This window comes from Ostrinia furnacalis, unplaced genomic scaffold (assembly GCF_004193835.3).
Source record: "Ostrinia furnacalis isolate ACB-3 unplaced genomic scaffold, ASM419383v2 OfSCF7285, whole genome shotgun sequence".
NCBI lineage: Eukaryota > Metazoa > Arthropoda > Insecta > Lepidoptera > Crambidae > Ostrinia > Ostrinia furnacalis.
The window spans coordinates 183587-204430 of NW_021137524.1; the positions used below are offsets into that span (position 1 = coordinate 183587).

Here is a 20844-nt window from a genome sequence, read left to right on the forward strand (position 1 = left end):
TGGACCTTTCGATATAGCTCTCGGACGTGGTCGCGGTGTTAAGACCTTTAAAGGTTACATTTGCGTTTTCGTTTGTACCACTACGAAAGCTATACATATCGAGCTCGCCTCTGAGCTGTCGACGGAAGCTTTTCTTGCTGCTTTGCGCAGATTTATCGCACGTCGTGGAAGGTGTAGTCAGCTCGTATCGGATCAGGGTCGCAATTTTATCGGTGCAAGTAACTATCTTGGTTCCTTAATGCAGAAGGCCGCGGATGCTCAGGAAATAAAATTTTCGTTTAGTCCTCCTGGGAGTCCCCACTTCAATGGCTTAGCGGAAGCAGGGATCAAGTCGGTTAAGACACATCTGGCTCGCGTTATCGGTACTCAGCGACTTACCTTCGAAGAGCTTTATACCGTTTTGGCTCAGGTTGAAGCGATGTTAAATTCTCGGCCTTTGACCCCCTTAAGTTCTGATCCTAACGATCTTGCAGCTTTGACCCCAGGACATTTCCTCACATTAGAGCCCATGACTATAATGCCCGAGGAGAATCTTGTCGGTCAAAACATTGGTGCTCTTCAGCGCTGGAAGCTTATCCAACAGATGCACCAGGACTTTTGGGTTAGATGGCGCAATGAATACATGCACACCTTACAGCAACGTGCTAAGTGGGATAAAACCAATGCTAATATAACTGTGGGAACAATGGTTCTAGTTGTTAATGAGCTACTAAGCCCACAAAAGTGGCCATTGGGTCGTATCGTTGCCTTACATCCTGGCTTAGATGGAATTTGTCGAGTGGTGACCGTGAGGACTGCTGCTGGGCAGTACAAAAGACCAGTCGTTAAGATTTGTCCTTTGCCTTTGGCAAATGACTTATCAAATTAAATTTAAATAAGTTTCGTTTATCGCTTTACACTGCCTTCGCGAATACAGGGTGAGTGTAAACCTATCGTCTCGTAGTTTGTAAGTTGCACTTGTTGCCTTATCGTATTTTTTGAATTTTCGCCGTATTTTTTTTTTTCGTTTTCGTAGTAAATACGGTTGTATTTAGGTGGGCGGAATGTTCACTTTTGACATAAATGTGAAACCATAGTCGTAGCATTATTTAATATTTTTCGTATAGCAACATTTGGTTGAAATGTCAAATAAAGTTAGTTGCAAAATTTGGATTCGGCCGTCGTGTCGCTCTCGTTTTCGAATCGCCAAAAAGGCGGTTAAACTTGTCGGAATTATCGCGCAAGCATAGAAATTACTCTCAATTAGTGTCGCAGTAGTTTAAAGTAGTATATTTATTAAATCCATCATCGATTGCGTGAGAGGCGGTGTGAAGGTGTCCAGCGTGGCCGTTACTACAAGGACGGTAGGAACTCATCTGGGCCCAGCACTGGGGGATTACTTGAATTGTACGTATCAGGCTAAACATCTTCAGGAGCCAGGTAAGCCCGATCGCAATCCTTTTACATTATTTTCAATCTTAAAGTTTTTCACCCAAGTCACAGAAATATTTTGGAAGTCTCCCTATCGCTATACAGTCCACTTTTATCGAAATCGCTTCAATCGGTAAAGGCTTTGTTTCAGCCAAATTTCGTCCAATGCTGGACAATGAAGAATCGCCTGATAGCAAATCGGTGTAATGTGCTTTCATACATGTCCATATGTAATATTATTAACAGCCCGGTAACTATCGACCAGCTAAAAGTCTGTGGTCTGCGCCTAGGCTAAACGGTCCATGGGAAATTCGTGTGATTCCTATTAGTGTTGCCGATCGATAGTCGACTATCGATAGTCTATCGATAGCCAAACTATCGCAAGACTATCGATAGTATTGTAGTAGCTTTTCAATAAAAAGCTATCGATACTTTCGATAGTATCGATAGCTTTTTATTCAAAAGCGACAATACTATCGATAGTTTGTTCTTCACGAGCAACAATACTATCCATAGTATCGATAGTATTGCACATATTCAATAGTATTGCCTCGTTTTGAGCTATCGATAGTATCGACGGTATCGATACTATCGATAGGCCTATCGATGGAGAAGGCTTTTTCGAATGAATTATTCCTTCTACTAATTCCTATGAAAAAGGCGACAATGATGAGGCAATGAAGAAAAGCCAAGACTGGTTGTACATGACTGGAAGCAATTTATTTTATTTTATTTAGTCGTACAGTAAAAAAATGCCATTGGCTGATTAAATAAAAAAATATTAATTATTATCCATAAGCGCGCGCCTACAGATGACTTTTGTCACCATGACAGTATGTCTCTCCATAGATAAGAATAAGTGATATGTACGTGGTCTCTTTTCCTCTTTAAAAAAGTTTAAAAAAGAAAGATATACTGTCAGTGACAAAATTCAGCCGTGCGCTCATAGCCTTAAGAGCGTTTACGCGAAGCGCGGCGTTTCAAGGGGCATCATTGGAAAAAATTCGCGCGCGGCGTTTTTTAATAGTTTTCAAATGTTTATAGCAAAACAATAACAGTGAATTATATAATATATCGTTTCAAAGTAAATATTTTAAAGAAGATGTTATTTTATTATATTAAGCTATTTTTATGTTGAATTAAAGAAGAATAATGGTGTAAAAATCACTTATTGCCTAAGGACCTATGCTATAGGATATAAATGTTTGTTATATCGTTTTATAAGTATTTTTATAAAAATTTCAGCTTGTAAACTGACGCTAAAGTGGAAATTTGAAAACCTGTGTGGACTTATCTTGATAGAATTCTTAAATACTATACTAATCGAAATATTTTCTCAACTAACTATTTAGACGACGAAATTGCCTTTATGCCTATAACATATTTGTAATGTAACTGGTTAATGATTGTAACGGGTTGAAAAAGTACTGTTTTTGCGCCAAACGGCGTAAACGCTCTTAAGTTTCTTCATAGACGCAATATCATGGTATAAGGTGCTGGTAGCATAATAGTGTAAGTGTACTTATGTATGCAGCAGTTGTATCACAGAATAATAATAAGTACTACGGTTGTATTTGCAATATTGCACAATAGGGATGTTTCCTGGGTCAAAAAGCAAGAGTTTTAATTAGTCCGTCAGTTAACTTATCAAAAAATACTCTACACGTATTTTTCACTTTTTCAAACTAATGAAAATTTAAAGAGATAAAGCGCGCCAAAGTTCATAAGAAGAGGCCCGTGACGTCAATGCGTGCATAAAAGTGCCGCACGTTGTGACGTCGTGCGGAACTTCAACGCACCATAACTATGTAATTATTTGTTAGATTGACAAATAAAAATATATGTGTCCAATATTTTTTGACATTAAACATGACGGACTAAAAAAATTTTTTTAGGAAACTAGCCTATTGTTTGTTATCCCAAACGAAAATAATATAAAATAAACACAGAATCTTTTATAATATTTGTAAAAATAGATGTATTAACTTACATGGGTCTCCCTCCAGTAACTCTGAGCAGCATGTCCAGAAGTATAGCGGGGAAGAAATGAACAAAGATGGCCGACAGTTTGAACAACCAGATAGACGGCACCAATTTGAGGTGGGGGTACCTGAAAATTAGTACACATTTTAGTACAAAATTATTGCTAAAATTTTACACTACGCCATCTAGTCCACAAACTAAGTAAATCTTGCAGGTACCAGGAAACTCAATATAAATACTTTTTTGGTAAACGAATGCATAATTACTTGCATGGGAAACTTATATAAACTATTGTTTTTCATTAAAAAAACATTTCATCTACCTATATTTAGTGTTAGAACGGAACGCAACCATTTTATATTGTGTGTTTGCAATACGGAAATCCGTTTAATTTTGTAATGTTGTCACTATCGCTACTTCCTTTTTAAACTGTGCGCTCTAAACCGAATAGAAAGTTATTAATTTCATTATTTCTTTTATTTATCACAAAAGCTATAATTCCTTCATTTAAAAACGGTTTACGATTAGGGAAAATTCGAAATCAGTCTTTTTTTTGTTATAATAAGTGATTTCTAATAATAATATTTCGTAACAGTTGTATCAGAGCTGATTTTATAAATTGCGAATTTTAATTGAATAATAAATGGGCTACTAGCTAGGTACTACTAACTGTGGCCGCTCAACGATTTGATAACCTGTTTTTTTTAAGTCGGTTAATAAATGATATGAAACGCATTTATACTTACCACACAGCACTTTTGAGCGGGTATTTGTGCAGCATTTCATTAATAGCTGGCTCTATCATCTCCCAGCGGAATGGCCGACACGTGGACGAAGAACAGTGGTACACTGTCAAACCCGACCTGAAAGATTAATTTAAACAGTTAACGGCACGTCAAGATATACTTTGTGGCATGTACCTAGTTGGGGACAATTTTGCAAGAATCATGAAATAAAAAACCAAATAAAAAAAGATTTTCGTTATGAAGTATCCTAAATTCTAACTAAATTTAATTTAACCTAAATAATAAGTCGTGGATTCGATCCCCACCTTAGGCAATTACATTTTTTCAAGTTGTTAAAAAAAGTTTACCATTATCGTCTAGTCCAGGGTTTCTTAAACTTCTTTGTCCACGAACCCCATGATCAATTACAGTTTTAAGAAACCACTTAATAAAAAGTAGCAATAAATGTCGTTTACGAGACTGGTGGACATTTATTTATGACTAGCTTTCCGCCCGCGGCTTCGCCCGCGTGGAATTTTGTCTATCACAGAAAAACATTATCGCGCGTGTCCCTGTTTCAAAAACCGGGATAAAAACTATCCTATGTCTTTTCTCGGGACTCAAACTATATCTATGCCAAACATCAAAATCGGTTCTGTGGTTTAGGCGTGAAAGCAAGACAGACAGAGTTACTTTCGCATTTTATAATATTATTAGTATAGAAGTACAGATTGTTAAATGGTCCATAGATAAGGCTGCAGAACCCATAGACAAAGGACTTCTCTAAGGATTTCCACAACGACCGGTCCTGCTTAACTAGTGACTTTCACCAGGTCGTCAGTCCATCTAGTGGGCGGCCTGGCCACACGCCTGGTCGCTACTGGAGATCTTTTTTAATAGCAATATCGTGAGTAATTTTCGAGGTAATGGGGAGTGTAGGCCAAAACCCTCATTTGCTCTGGTAACCTAGAAGGTCCTGTAGTGGAGATTAATGACCTGATGATGATCCTGATGATGATGAACACTCACTTGTCTTTGGCCGCGTGCCAGCCGGCGACCAGCAATTGGTTGACCACCACATCGACTGGTATGTAGTCCGCTATGTTCTCTTTGGCCATCGGCAGGCGGCGGACGACTCCTGAAATAATCCAATTCAAAGAAGAGTTGTACCTATAAACTAATAATTTGAATAATTTCAGGACACAAAACAAGAACACATAAAACCCAGAAAACTTATTATTTTTAAGTTGATAGAAAAATACAATTTTAAGTACCTTTGAAAACGCATAATCAATGAGGGTTATATCGTTTTTATTAATGAAACATAGTTCAGCCTTATTTTAATACGTCATGTAGCTTAAAACTAAATTAGTTAAATGCCTTTAAAGTTTCTAATGCTAATTTTTTCGGTCAATATTGACAAGTAGAAGATGTGAAGCAAAAAAGCATGCTACAGAAAAACACAATAATGATGTTAAATAAATACATTAATGAAGCATATTGGAAGAGACGGCGAAATCTCACAGTGCAACTAGCTGCCCCGGCGAACTTCGTACCGCCTATGGTCATCGGATTTTAACATTGAAGAATTTTTCAAATCAGTCCAGTTTCTGAGCCTATTCAATACAAACAATCCAATCTTTCTTCTTAATAATACAGTGTGTCCGGGCATGTAGTGATCAAACTTTAAGGGCGTAATCTATGGACAATTTTATCGATGAAAATACTTTAAATTTAGGGCTTGACCCTTTCTCGCAAAATTACAAGGATTTAAATTTTGAATTTTAAGTTTTCACCTCTTCCTTCAAAAACAAGTGATAGCGTGGGTAGCTTAACACTAATAAGCAAAAATTTTATATCATGCGATAGCCAATAAAATTATATATTAGCAGAAGTAGAAAACAAATACAAGTTTCATACATTTTAAGGGAGTAAGAATGGATTTAATTAGAAAAAAATATGACTTTTTTCACTACTTTTTCAGTTTTTTTCCAACACAAGAAAAAGCAGGTCATTAAGGTAGTTTTTATTTGCATTGTAATATTAGTATTTGAGCTATTCTGCAAAACGAATGTAAATTTTTCATAGCGCACGCGACATGCGAAAATGCACTGCCTGAAAGAATCACACAACCTATTCCGATTACTATACTACTATACATTGTATAAGTGTAGCTGGGCAGTAATTAACATACCTTTGCTAGCACCCATAAGAAAGCCTTGCGGGCCAACTTTGGAAGCGGTCCAGCCAGGAACTGGTTCCTTCCACGACGCCACGACTGAAAGAAATACAAAATTAGCTATTAATAGACTGTTTTTGATTATAATTTGTAATGCTACCTACAGACATGGACCTATAAAAAAAGGCGGACGGAACTCGCGCTACAACAAAACTGTGACGCAAAATTTTGGCGTTTGTCTATTGTGTGAGTGAATTTAGGGATGCCATGTTAGCCAAAACATTTTACCCATTTATTTTAAGAAAAACATAGATCGGCAGATGTTACTTGGAAATGTAGACATAATTGAGAATGTTACTAGGTATGCAAAATCACTTGAAACCTATGTTACAGTTAAGCTTTTACATTTACAAATACATTAGTTTTTATTTCATTCAAAAATACCCAGTAGTTATGATTTTATAGGCATTCAAAGTTCGCTTAAATATTGAGTCCCGCCGACGGTCACGTGACCCCGTGTGACGTACATTCACAGCGTCCGCTCACTAGAAAACGGCTATAAACATACTTAAATATTTTTTTTTTGTAAATACAAACTTATTATACATATTAACACCCAGACCCATCACAGAAATTAAAATTGAACCAAACCCAAACTTGATGCGATTGTGTCGTTTATTGCGAATTACCTTCCAGCTCCATCATTAGACCCCGATTACTATATAGAATTAAAATACTCATCAATACAAAACGAACGAGCCCAAACTCGATGCATTTAAGTCGTTTTATTATAGAGTTCCTATGGCCACCTTCCAGCTCCATCATCAGATCAGCTCCATGTCATCATAATATTGCATGGTCATCCAAATCACATGTGTTTGCGAAATTTCAGCTTAATCGGTTGCCTGGAAGTGGGTCTTAATTCAGTTTGCAAGATTCCACCCATACAAATATGAGCCATTTGGGAAGGATAAAATTTGCCTATGAAAATATATCCCATTAAAACACAATTATTATGATAAATTATTTTATTTCCATAGTATGCGTAATAAATAACTAAAAAGTCCTAAAATTATTATTAATTTCCCATATTTCGGGTAATTTTCCCACGTAAATAACTGAGAACACTGGTCTTTGACGTATTATTTTTTCGAGTGAATGACGTTTGATTTCAATTAATTTCAATATTTTAATGTCGGGAAATAAGTGATTGGATTATTATTTTGCCTGTGAAATGTGATTCCTTAATTTTTGTTTGTTCGAACAGAACGGTTTTTACACAATTTCATCACACAAGACATGTCGTGTTCGTGTTGTTTTTTCGCTGCTTAAATGTGTCAACTGTGTGAAGTTTGCACTCGAAGTGGTGTATCAGGGTGTGAATGTGTGCGTGCCGGCCTGTACGTACAGGCAAGCTGGTGTATCCTAATGTCACAGTATTTTGTTGAGGAGACTCCGTCCGACTTTTTTTATAGGTCTGTGGGAGACGAATCGAACGTCTCCTCACATTAATTTATCGAAGGTGTATATCAAATTATAAGCGGCATTGAATAAAGAAATGTATTTACAATTGACTATATTACAAAAACATAAAAGAAATAAAATTATCAATCCGAATAAAATTAAAAGAGCGAGTCGCAGTGAAGTGTCAAAAGTGACGACCTAAAAACTTCTTTTTTATTGCCGGCCAGGAGCGCGCGGCACGGAGTGCCGCGGGCGGACGAATGAGTTTGCATTGCATTGTGGCGTACAAGCATACATAGATCGCCACAGTACTCCCCCGCCAGACCGTAACTACGGTCGGTAGAAGTCTGGATACCTCACTATTCTGCCGCTGGAGGTCTGCCTGACATTATCTTCATTAGCGTCTGGAATCTCGGCCTCTCTTGAATCCTGTGTTGCATATGCTGGTTTAAGTCTGTCGATAGAGACGTTCACCTCCTTTGTGTTGATGTCCAGAGTATAAAACTTTGGTTGTCTCTTGATCACTCTGAATGGACCAGCATATGGAGGCTCCAATGATGTTCTGAGGCGATCTTGCCGGACGAAAACATGCGAACTGGACTGAAGATCTCGTGGAATATAGAAAGATGAAGTGGCATGCCATGAAGTTGGCCGAGGGGTGAGCTTGGCCATGTACGCGCGAAGCCGGGTTGCGTACTGCGTGACATCGGCAGTTTTGTAATCATCCCTCGGACTCAGGAACTGACCTGGGAGGCGAAGAGTTTCGCCATACACCAACTCAGCAGGGGATGATTGAAGATCCTCTTTAAAAGCGCTGCGCATGCCAAGCAAGACCAACGGAAGAGCTTCATGCCACTGCGAAGGAGCATGGCACATGATCGCCGCCTTGAGTTGTCGATGTAGACGCTCGACGATGCCGTTCGCCGCAGGGTGGTAGGCGGTCGTGCGGAAGTGGTGCGCACCAACCATGGCAGCAAGGGCCTCGAAGAGGTGGCACTCAAATTGACGGCCGCGATCAGTGGTTATTCGCTCGGGACAGCCAAACCTGGCAATCCAACCCGACACGAGGGCGGCAGCGCAGCTCTCCGCAGTGATGTCCTGAAGTGGATATGCCTCAGGCCATCGGGTAAATCTGTCCACTACCTTGTTTAATATACCACGCAATCTTGTATACCCATTCTTATAAGATACACCATACAAGAATGCATGGTAAATTCAGTGAACTGCTCCTGAATCGAATGTACCTACTACTACTATTTCTATTTATTTATATTAACCGGCAGACAGTGGTGACTGAGTTTGTTGCGGCGCTTCTTCTCAGCACTTGCCAAATGTTGGTCTCGAAGCGCTGGTAGGGTAAAAAGATTATGAGACATGTAGAGGCTCCTTAAGAGCAAAATGACGATTTGTAAGAACTATTTATTAGTCCAAACAAATAAAGAAATTTTGACTTTTGACTTTGACTTTGATATAAAAAATTATATTATTAATTATATTATTGAATAACACAATAGCGTTCGGCGACCAGACTTGGCTGTACGATGCACTCACGCCTTTGCCTTAGTGCCTTAGTACCTACAAGCTAAATTAAGGTTGAGTTGCACCACCTAACTTTGACCGTAACTTTAACCATAACCGGCGTTTTTTGTATGGAGTTTGACATATTTTTGACGTTTGTCAATGTTAAAGTAAGATGGTGCAACCCAGCATAAAAAACATCCATACAGCGAAATCAAACTTTGACGTTCTAGTTAAATTTAAATCACTTTCGTGACTTTACCGCCCTTTTACTATTTTGGTGGTTTGAAAACGCATTTTCTCGATACTTATACATATACTTAACCACATGTCATTAAACTTGATAGTTGGATATTTAAAGTTACGGAAAAAAAGCTGGGTTTAAACTAACTTGGGCTGAGTTGCATTGCACCACCTGACTTTAACCGTATCTATGACGATAACCGGTGTTTTTATGTATAGAGTTTGACAGATTTTTGACGTTTGTCTCAGTTAAAGTGAGATGGTGCAAGTCAGCCTAACGTAACCTTCCATGTTGCCATATTTGATACTTAAAATAAACAACCTTTCGACACTAAGACATTCGATGATTCGACCATTCGATAATGTGACCATTCGATGATACGGCATTCGATATTTCGTACGTTCGAGATTATGACCAATCGATGAAACGGCTTCGATGAAACGACCTTCGATGAAACGACTTTCGATAAAACGTAGGGAACCCTTTTATTATAGTACTTGCTTGTAGTAATAAACAAAGCAAATAATATTAGATAGGTACTGCTGTGAATACACAAACGGAGTTTCACCTGAGAATATCTCAGACTTAATTAAATTAAGCTTCGGAATACGTTAAAGCTTTGACCGCGATAACCTGAAACAATGTTGGTCCAAGATTCGGTTCTGAGAACTGATCCTTACGATTTTGTCCCAGTAGAATAATTACCTCTAGCTCATATTGTACCAAATCCTGCTTAATATTTTAAATTAGAAAAGTGAGGAATGAGGATGGTAGAGGGATGATTGTGCCTCTTTCACGTGTAAAGACAGGTACTCAGGAAAAAATGGAGGACAGTTTTTATCCCATCCAGCCTTTCAAAAGTAGGATTTAAATATATGAGTATATCTTACGTAGCGTGGGCTGGCCTCCTATTAGGTGGACCGACGATCTGGTAAAGGTCGCGGGAAGAGCCTGGATGCGGGCAGCGCAGGACCGTGCATTGTGAAAAACCTTGGAGGAGGCCTTTGTCCAACAGTGGACGTCATTTGGTTGAAACGAACGAACGAACGAAAATATCTTAAGCAGTAATTTTATCCTACTTTTTGAATAACCAACAACACTAAAATCGACTTTCTAGTCTATAAGTTCATAAACAGAATAACACAATTTCAATACTCAATATTGTACAATAACATGAGAGGGTTTAATAAGATTATATTATATTATATTTTATATTTTATTTTGTTTGGAAAACATACAGTGAAACAGCAGTGAAACAGAAATCTATAATAGATTAACCACTGCTTAAGAAACTATACACCATTTATGAACATAGTATTTGCATGTTAAAGCCACAATCCAAGCTCCCATCGAGTAAATACTGTATCGGTTTGAACGCCAAATCTTGAATAGGATTTAGAATTACTGCGGTAGATTTATTGGATAACGAAATCTGGAATATTTAGCTGATACTCTTCTATTGTGGCTTACATTGTCCTATTGATTCCTGCCCTTTGTTCTCTAATATTTACATGACTACTCAACCCGTCTGGCCAGAGCGTGGGAAGTGTAGGCTGAATTCTCCATTAAATCCTCCTCTGCCTTTGTTAAATTAGAAAGAAGAAGAAAGAAAGAAAGAAAAAAATGTTTATTCAGTATCATCGACAATACACTTACAATACTTAATTAATGGTTCGAAACGGACTACTATTCCGGAGGTAGCGGGTTCGATTCCCGCACAGTACAAACAGTTGTGTGCATGAACATATTTGTTTGTATTGGACTGGGTGTTTTCTATGTATAATAAGTATGTATTTACAAAAAAAAAAGTATTTAAGTATGTTTATATCCGTTGTCTAGTACCCATAGTACAAGCTTTGCTTAGTTTGGGACTAGAAGCGCAGTGTAAAATGTCTAAGGATATTTATTTATTTATTATTTATTTAATACTTATTATTATTTAATGAGAAGGTAATTACAATGATACTGAAAAGGTATCCACTCAGCATGGTGTCGTAGCATCTCAGTAGATAATGCCACGACGCTGGTCTTCCGTGGACACCCAAACAGGGAGAGCACTACTGAGCACAACAATTGCTTATGAATCATGAATGCATTTATATTAAGAATACATAATAATATACAATATGCCTCATAAATACGTTAAATTAGAGAGGGTCGTGCTCCTGCAGACTAAATGACCTGATGATGATTTGTATTAGAAATCGATCGTCAATACTTGATAATTATATAAAGTCCTTCGCCGCGTCTGTCTATCTACATCAGCCCCCCTAGACAAAACGCACTTTTTGATCGAATCGAAAATCGAATCCGTCAAAACTCCATACAAAAAAGGGCTTTTCGACCACTTTTCGACTGTTTTGCGATTATAATTTGCACTTTGTCTAGACCCACAGTTCGCAACTCAATAACAATTGGACGGAATTTCATGGGGTTTTCACCAATCGAAAGAGAAGTTCTTTTACAAATTATCTTCCTCAATAATTTGATGTATCCAACAACATACAACAAGGAAGCTCTGGCCTGCATCTCACCTGATGGAAAGTGATGATCAGAGCGAATGTGGAAGCGAGCTTCACCCGGAATTTTTAACCACAGAGGATGTGGCTATCTTACCTCCAACTGCCAGAACGCAATAATGCTGTTAAAATTGTTTTATGGTTAGCCAGCCATAAAATATAATTAACCTTGTAAGTTGCAATTGGCTTAAACATGAAAAATTTAAATGTTAAATGTTTGTTTCGTTAACAACAACAATTAATAGGATTTGAGGTGGACTCTTTCTTGTAAGTGCAATGGCACCTGTGCCAGAAGGAGTCGCTCTCCCTTAACAAATTAACATTAAGTAACATTTTTTTATCATAACCAAAAAGTAACAAAATCACCACATATTTTAGGTTGCGTTTGATGTGTGCGTGTGTGTGTGTGTTTACGTATATTGTATCAAGTAGAGTATTTCAGCAATTTTTCAGTTTCATCTTAGTCTAAAGTTTTTAGCCAGGTAATAAGTGCAGGTGTGGTTTTGGCCTGAATGCCCGAGCAACTGCACTCAGGAGGATTTGATGAATGCTGCTGACAACGCCACACTAGTGGCGAAGTTTTGGGCTGACACTGTGTAGGCACGTGTAGATTTATTATCAACACGAAAAGAAGAAGAAGTTGCAATTTGAATTCTATAAATCCAGTTGCCGTTCCTGAAACTATTTATTTACACAGCGCATCGTGTGGCCACCCTCACGTCAGTTTAACGCTCGAGTGCAATAAAACGGACGTTTACTGGATTCCGTATGCTAATCCCCAATAACACGGGATTCGAATCGCGACGGTCGTACACTTTAACTGCTGCGTAGGGTGACCATGCTTGAATATTGCGCAGGATATTGCGAGAGTTTTAAAAAGTAGGCCATTTTTACCGCGTCTTAACCTCTCAGCCCCCAAGCCGTAGCCGGCTACGGTCTAGATTCGTGGTGCTTGAAGGATTAAAATTAAATGTTGGAGTATTTATTTGAAACACTAAAAAAAGAGATACCGTAGATATTACGGCGTGAACTAACAACCTTTTTCTTGCAGGGCAACTGCTCTGATTACTGAGCTAAAGATACATAACATTGCCAAGCTGTCAAATTTTCAAGTGTTTTAGACCCACCAGTAGATGTTTTAAGTAATACATAATTTTGAAAAGATATGAAAAATCTACTTTACTGGTGTGGTTAGTGGGAATACTTTTTAGTAAATTTACGTCATAGATAATTGTTTCTACAAATCATTCAGCGGTTTAATGTTTACAAAAACAAAACAAAATATACCAACCGAATTGTAAACCTCCTCCTTTTGTTGAAGTCGGTTAAAAAGTGAGTGTTCTACTTTTTCCTGAAATAAGCATGGTCACCCCAGCGCAGTTACCTTTGATGTTATCCGGCGATAGCCGGCGTGTTTCCAGATAAAAATGTTTTATATTCTCGCAACCCTATCCTTTGGACATTAAACGCGTTATTGGCTTAGATAACACCCCGTATTTCCCTTTTCAGAATTATTTAATTGAATAAAGGAATAAAATACGTTTAATAAAATACGGGAATGTGTTTTTGATGAAGCAATATTTTAGAGTTTGAAAATGAAATGTCATTTTGAATCTGTACACTTTTCCTATTTTGAATCTGTACACAAAAACATCTAAATATTATTCATTAAAGTGTACGTAGTACATTATAACTCAATGATATTATTTTCTTATTTGCATTTCGCTCTATGATATTCTCTTTTTTAATCTGTATACAGAAACTTCTATTTGCGTTTGGTAAAATGAAATAAATGACATTTATCAACCGACTTCAAAAAAGGAGGAGGTTCTCAATTCGACCCGTATGTTTCTTTTTTGCAGTAAAGTAAATGAGTTGTTTTGTAGCCAGACCAGACTATAGTAACATGTTAATGAAATCTCTGAAAATGCATTGAGTTTAAAAAAATCATACGAAATGGAGCTGCGGCCATAAACTAAGAAACTTTTTACTGTGAAACAGTGACATAAAGGTAGACCTTTCTTTCAATAGTAAAACGAAAGAAATTGTAATAATACGGACACAAATGTGACCCATTCCTGAAGGAGGTATTACTTATGGTCACCACACACGAAACTGGGGCACTTGAATTGCAGTGTTCAACGTGGTTCAACGTTTAGGGGTGTCATAATAAAATTGACATTTTGACAATACCAAACTACTGTCATATTTTACGACCTCAGCTGTCACTGTTTTACAGTAAGTAGAATTTATTTTCCACGACTTGGGAGGCTGGATTGGACAAAGTTTGATTAGTAAAAAAAAAATATTTTTTTTGCACACACTTCATTGTTTCACAGTGAATTTGACAGCTATAAAATGACACTCTACGTCAGATTCAAAAATACATACCTAAGTAAAATTAAAAAAAAACTGTTCGTTCTGTTTAAAAACGGAAACGGCTCGACCAAGTTTATCAGGATTTTTACTAAAGCTGATGCAAGAGATAAAATACAGAGGGGTAAATTAGGGTAATGTAAAAGTTAAAATTAGGGTAAGTACTACGAATAAAATCCACACGGGCCAACCGGGAAAGAGCAATTATAGTCAAATGATTCATCATTTGACGTTGGGGTAGAAAAGTTCTCAACCAGGGGCCGGAAGCCGTAGCGTAGCAGGCCTCCTACTAGGTGGACCGACGATCTGGTAAAGGTCGCGGGAAGAACCTGGATGCGGGCAGCGCAGGACCGATCGTTATGAAAAGCCTTTCATTTGGCTGAAACAAACGATTCATCATTTCAGCCGCAGGACGTCCATTGATCCAACGACGTCCAATGATTTCCACATTCAGCATCCAGCGCCTCCCCGCTACCTTTATGAGGTCGTCAGTCCACCTTATGGGTTTAAGAAGAACCAGGGTTCTACTATGTTTGAGTAAAAAAATCAGAGTTCTACTAACTTATTATTACTCATCAAATCCACACGTGCAAAGCGGGCATTTTACGCCTGTATTCACAAACATTACTATGAGGTCTCACAGTGCGCGTGGACGCACAGGGTGACACCGAACCAATCACAGAGCTCTATTCAACGCAGTGCGTTCGATTTGTTGCTTCATTTAATCAAGCATCGTTTGTAATCTTTCCATGATATTTTTCAAGATTTAGAAATTAGAGTACAACTCACATTGGTAAAGTGAGCGTAAATTACTCGTAGTAGGTAGTTGTCTTATATTTTTCAGCTGATAAGACCAATCAAGTAATGTCAAAATGTATCGTCCGTCAACTGTCAAAGCGACACGACGCCTAATTTTAATTGGGTTCAACAGAAACTTCCTCTGATTAATGATCTGATCTGATAATAAGACTAAGCTTTGAATTTGTCCTTTGATAAGCATTTCCATTGATGTTACGTTTAATTTGGGTCTAAATTACTTTATGAACCATCAATTATACGATGTGTTTGAAGTAACATAAGCCCTAGAGTTAGTGTGAAACCTAAAGTGTAACTAATACCAATGTTTTTTAAAAGTTTAGTATTTACAGTTATGGAGAGGACAAGCTGTTTCAACGGATACCAACCTGAAAAAGAAAAAAAAAACATGAATTAGATCCTAATGATATTATCAATGCGAAATTTTATATGTCTGGATGTTTGTTACTCTTTCACGCAAAAACTATAGAACGGATTTTGACGAAACTTTACAGTATTATTGTTTATAACCCAGAATAACATATAGGCTATAATATAATTTATGACGATCTGTGACAGAGTAAATTTTACGCGGGTCAAGCCACGGGCAAAAGCTATTTTAAAAAACTTTATAGTGGCAACAGAAATAAATCGTAACAAAACCTCTGAAAATTCAACTGTGTAGCTATCATGGTTCATGAGATACAGCTAACCGACAGACGGTGCGGAACCCTAAAAATGACATTAATATTAATTAAATTCGTTGCATCATCATCTTTTTTTTAATGCATAACAAGGCAGGTATTTGACCACAATTAATCTCAGCCATAGAACGTCCACTGCTGAACATAGGCCTCCCCCAATGCTTTCCATGTTGCCCGGTTGGTAGCGGCCTGCGTCCAGAGCCTTCCTGCTACCTTTATGATGTCGTCGGTCCACCTTGTGGGTTTTAACCACCTAAATCCGTTAATGAACATATTTTATAAAACCCTTTTAGGCTATCGAGATAAACATTAAGCACTCATAAAAATAATTTAATAAGTTATTTATTTATAAGAGCTTCCTCGTTGTGGACAAAAAAAGAAAGAAAAAAAGATTACTTTTAAGCAAACACACTTAGCATTTAATAATACTTAATAAGTATACGAAGTGTTTTTAAGTTTTTAAAAGTAGTTTTAACTTAAATACTTACTTCGAACAAAAAAATCAGAGCAATGGTAAGAAGATACCTACTAACTTTATAAATGCGAAAGTAACTTTGTTACGTCATGTTTAAACCACTGAACCGATATTAACGAAAATTGGTATAAAAGAAGTTTGAAACCCAAGAAATAACCTAGCATAGTTTTTATCCCAGTTTTTAAAAGTACACGTGCGTAATAAAGCTTTTTTATGATAGACCAAAGTTCACGTGGGCGAAACCACGGGAAAAAGCTAGTAATAATATAAAATAGTCAAGTTAAAGGTTACACGATACACGTGTCTTGGATATTGGGTTTCCTACACACTTTCAGTCATACAGGGTGTAATAAAGTGCGAGTTAAAAGGGGGTGCGTCAGAGTCAAGTCCTACTCGTATAATAAATCCCTATAATTACCAGAGGTACTCGTATACCTTATAGATTTTGATGGGCACCTTTTGTCTACTCTAACTTAGTACTTACTAAAAAAATTAAATAGTTTTTACACTGCACATTTTTTCTGTATTCTCCTACTCTAACTCAATATGAGCGTAGATATAGGTTCCTTTTATCTAATTAATTAGTACCTACTAAAATATTTTTTGAAACACCTCTTATAGTGTACTTTCCTCCCGCGGCCCTCCAAATTTTGTTTTCAAAAACCGGATTAAAAACTATCCTATGTCTTTTCCCGGGACTCAAACTATCTCTATGCCAAATTTCAAAAACGGTTCAGTGGTTTAGGCATGAAAGAGACACAGACAGACAGACAGAGTTACTTTCGCATTTATAATATTAGTAGGGATTATTTTTGCTGTATTATCCTACTAGACTCTAGCTCGTAGAACAACTTATAGCCGCTGGGGCAGAAAAGTTTTCGAGTGGTGACTACGGGCCGAAAAACGTAGAGTAAGTCTTACACTCGGTCGACCGACAATCTAGTGAAGGTCGCGGGAAACACCTGGATGCGGGCAGCGCAGGACCGGTCATTGTGAAAATCCTTGGGGGAGGCCTTTGTCCAGCAGTAGACGCCCTTTGGCTGAAACAACGATATTCGACTCTGATTTTTTTGCACAGCCTGTATATTAAAAACGTGTATAACACGCGCGACACATCGTTTAAATATTTTACTTAATTAGCAACAATTCACAGAAGTGCCTTAAACGAGACGCGTCACTTATGTGAGAAATATAAAGACACATTTTGAATAAGGGAAATGGGTACTTTTCTACAATATTCCACATAATAGAGTAATTTTAAAATAACTAAATATAATACTTTATAGAGTCGAATCAATTTGGATGAATTCTGGCATCCACGAAAGAAATTTAAGTTTGTTCATTATTTAGTAGATATAGGGTAGAACTTACATAGGCCTCGATAGAAGGCTAAAAATAGTACTTTTTTCGGACGATTTTTCCTTTATCAAGAATGCTGGCTTTTTCTAAGCGCAAAGGCTAAGTATTTCTTTTTACTTTTTGTTTTTTGAATAATTGCTATAAAATCAGTCTTGAATAACAAGCCTAATCTCACTATCTCAAATACATAAGTTGCTCTATGAAGTACATTTGTGAAATGGCAAAAATGTTACCAAAATGTATCTTAAATTTTCGCTCACCGTCGTGGCAGCCCTATCAACTAGCCTGGTTTAATTGTGCGTAAAATCGTGGCCTGATGTCACGACTCACGACATCCACGACGTTGCGTTACAGTGCACTTTACCTGTAGTACTCAAGTTATTATGTATTCCTTTTGTATAACCAAGGTAGAGCGCTTTGTATTTTGATGTAAATATGTACTCTCGTTTACAATAGTACATAATGAAGTAAACGAACTAAAGTCGCTGTCATAATAGCCTGAAGGATTAGCCTGAAGTGGCAATAGGTAGGACACATAGTACGCCGATAGGGTATCAAGGTTCTGGAGTGGAGGCCACGTATGTACTGGAAAACCCAGCGTAGGATGTCCACCTACAAGGTGGACCGACGCTATAAAAGTAGCAGGAAGGCGCTGGATGCAGGCCGCTACCAACTAGTCATTATGGAAATCATTGAGAGAGACTTATGTTCAGCAGTGCACGTCCTACGGCAGTACTATAGATTTTCTCCTGAGACTGCGCAAGTTTCTGGTAATCCAAAGATAATGTGATTTCTTCAACTCGGGAGAGGGCATCAGCGACAACGTTTTCAGGGCCAGGAATATATCGAAGATCAGTAGTGAACTGCGCAATAAAATCCAAGTATCGAAATTGCCTAGGTGAGCACTTATCTTTGGCTTGAGAAAAGGCAAAGGTTAGCGGCTTGTGGTCGGTGAACACTGAAAACGTTCGGGCCTCAACCATGTGCCGAAAGTATTTGATTGCCTCGTACACAGCTAACAACTCACGGTCGTAAGGGCTATACTTTGTCTGCGAAGGACTTAGCTTGTGCGAGTAGAAAGCCAGAGGCTGCCAACCATTTCCAGAACGTTGCTGTAGAACTGCTCCAATAGCCGACTCTGAAGCGTCGGTCACTATTGCGAGATCAGCTGTAGGATTGGGATGAGCAAGGAGTGCGGCTTGAGAGAGTGAAGATTTGCAGTTCTTGAAAGCCTCTTGCAGCTCGGGTGTCCACTCGACAGGGTGTGCGCCTTTGACCTTCGGACCAGCGAGTAAGGCGTTCAACGGTGCTTGAAAACGAGCTGCATTGGGAATGAAGCGACGGTAAAAATTCAACATTCCTAGAAAGCGTCGAAGTTCCTTCACAGTCTTAGGTGGTGAGAAATCTTGAATTGCTTGCACCTTAGTTTCAAGCGGTTTAGTGCCAGCAGCAGACACAGTGTAACCTAGGAATGTAACCTTGTCCTGTCCAAAAGTACACTTTTTGGTGTTCACCAAAACTCCATAACGCTTCAGACGCTCAAAAAGCTGACGCAGGTGGATTTTGTGCAGCTCTGCTGATGAGGAGAACACCAAAATGTCATCAAGGTACCCATAGCAGAAATCTAGACCTAGAAGGACTTCATCCATAAATCGCTGAAAAGTCTGTGCAGCGTTTCTCAAACCAAAAGTCATAAACGGGAATTCGTACAGGCCGAAAGGTGTTGTGATTGCGGTTTTTGGAATATCGTCAGGATTTACAGGAAGTTGATTGTACGCTTTGACAAGGTCGATCGTAGAAAAGATGGTACAACCCGCAAGCTGGTATGAAAAATCGTGAATGTGGCGAATTGGATATCGGTCCGGGATTGTTCTTGAATTAAGCGCTCTGTAGTCTCCACACGGTCTCCAACCATCGTCCTTCTTCTTCACCAGATGTAGAGCTGATGACCAAGCGCTTTCAGACCGTCTAGCCACACCGCTAGCTACCATGTCCTCGTACTCTTTCTTTGCAATCTGCATACGAACAGGATCGAGACGGCGAGGTCTGCATGAAACAGGAGGGCCGGGAGTAGTTCTGATAAAGTGCAGCGTATTGTGTTTGGGAGGAGAATGAATTCCAGCAGGACGAGTGATCTCCGGATACTCTGATAAAATCTGATGATATTCTGACTCGGAATTACTACCTGAAGGCACTTTGACAGAAGCGACGTCATCATTTCCAGACGAAAAAGCAGCTACCGAGAGCGATGTAACTCCGTCGACTAATCGCTTATTACGGCAATCGACAAGTAAGTTGTAGTAGCTAAGGAAGTCGACTCCGATAATAGGCTTGGAAACTTCGGCCACAATAAAATTCCATACAAAATCGCGTCGAAGCCCTAAGTTTAGCTGTAGTCTGATTGGACCGTACGTATGTATCACCGAATTATTAGCTGCAGCGAGGTCAAACGTCGTCTTAGTGCAGGGTGTCTTGACAAATGATCGTGGGAAAACACACAAGTCAGAACCAGTGTCCACTAGAAACTGCATTTTCGAAGCATGATCAGTTACAAATAGACGGCCTGTAGCAGAAGGGCAGTCGTTGGCCGCTACTTGCGACCGCCCTGACAGTTTTCCGCCTTGAAACTGCAGGGCTGCTTGCACTTGTTTGCCTTGACGCCGTAATTGAAGTGATAAAAGCAATGCGGGTGATCAGCAGGAGGTTGACGAGGTTTTGCTGATCTAGCACGAGATCGATCACAGCAGTTCATACAAGGTTCAGACGGAAACCTTTCCTTTGCATTGATTCTGCTCGCCAAGGAAGCAACTTGCTCAGCCAGGATGTCAACTTGCTGCCTCGTGTCATCGGACGACGAAGAAGTTGAAGCCGTAGCCGCTGAGGCGCTAGCCAGCTGAGGAGTTACAGGTGCAATCTCGAAGACTCTATCGGCCAACTCACCGAGTTTGTCCGCAGGAAGATCTATTTGCGACGCTATAGCTGTCTGGATATTTAGAGGTAATCTGCTAGACCACAAGGTAATGAGGAAATCCATGGGGACCGTAGGGCCAGCCAAGCTCCGCAGGTGACGCAAGAACTGCGAGGGCGTCCGAT

The 20844-nt window shown here is 38.7% G+C and overlaps 1 protein-coding gene across 1 annotated transcript in view; it reads right to left on the reverse strand.

Moving 5' to 3' along the window:
• Positions 1 to 3396: 3396 nt before the first annotated feature.
• Positions 3397 to 20844, reverse strand: part of LOC114363777 (putative fatty acyl-CoA reductase CG8306) — a 32550-nt gene continuing 15102 nt past the window's right edge. Inside the window, exons 5-8 of the mRNA XM_028319595.1 lie at positions 6313 to 6396; positions 5148 to 5256; positions 4140 to 4256; positions 3397 to 3520 (exon numbers count right to left, since the gene is read on the reverse strand). Of these exons, the coding sequence (XP_028175396.1) occupies positions 3397 to 3520; positions 4140 to 4256; positions 5148 to 5256; positions 6313 to 6396 (434 nt within the window). The remainder of the gene's footprint in view (positions 3521 to 4139; positions 4257 to 5147; positions 5257 to 6312; positions 6397 to 20844) is intronic.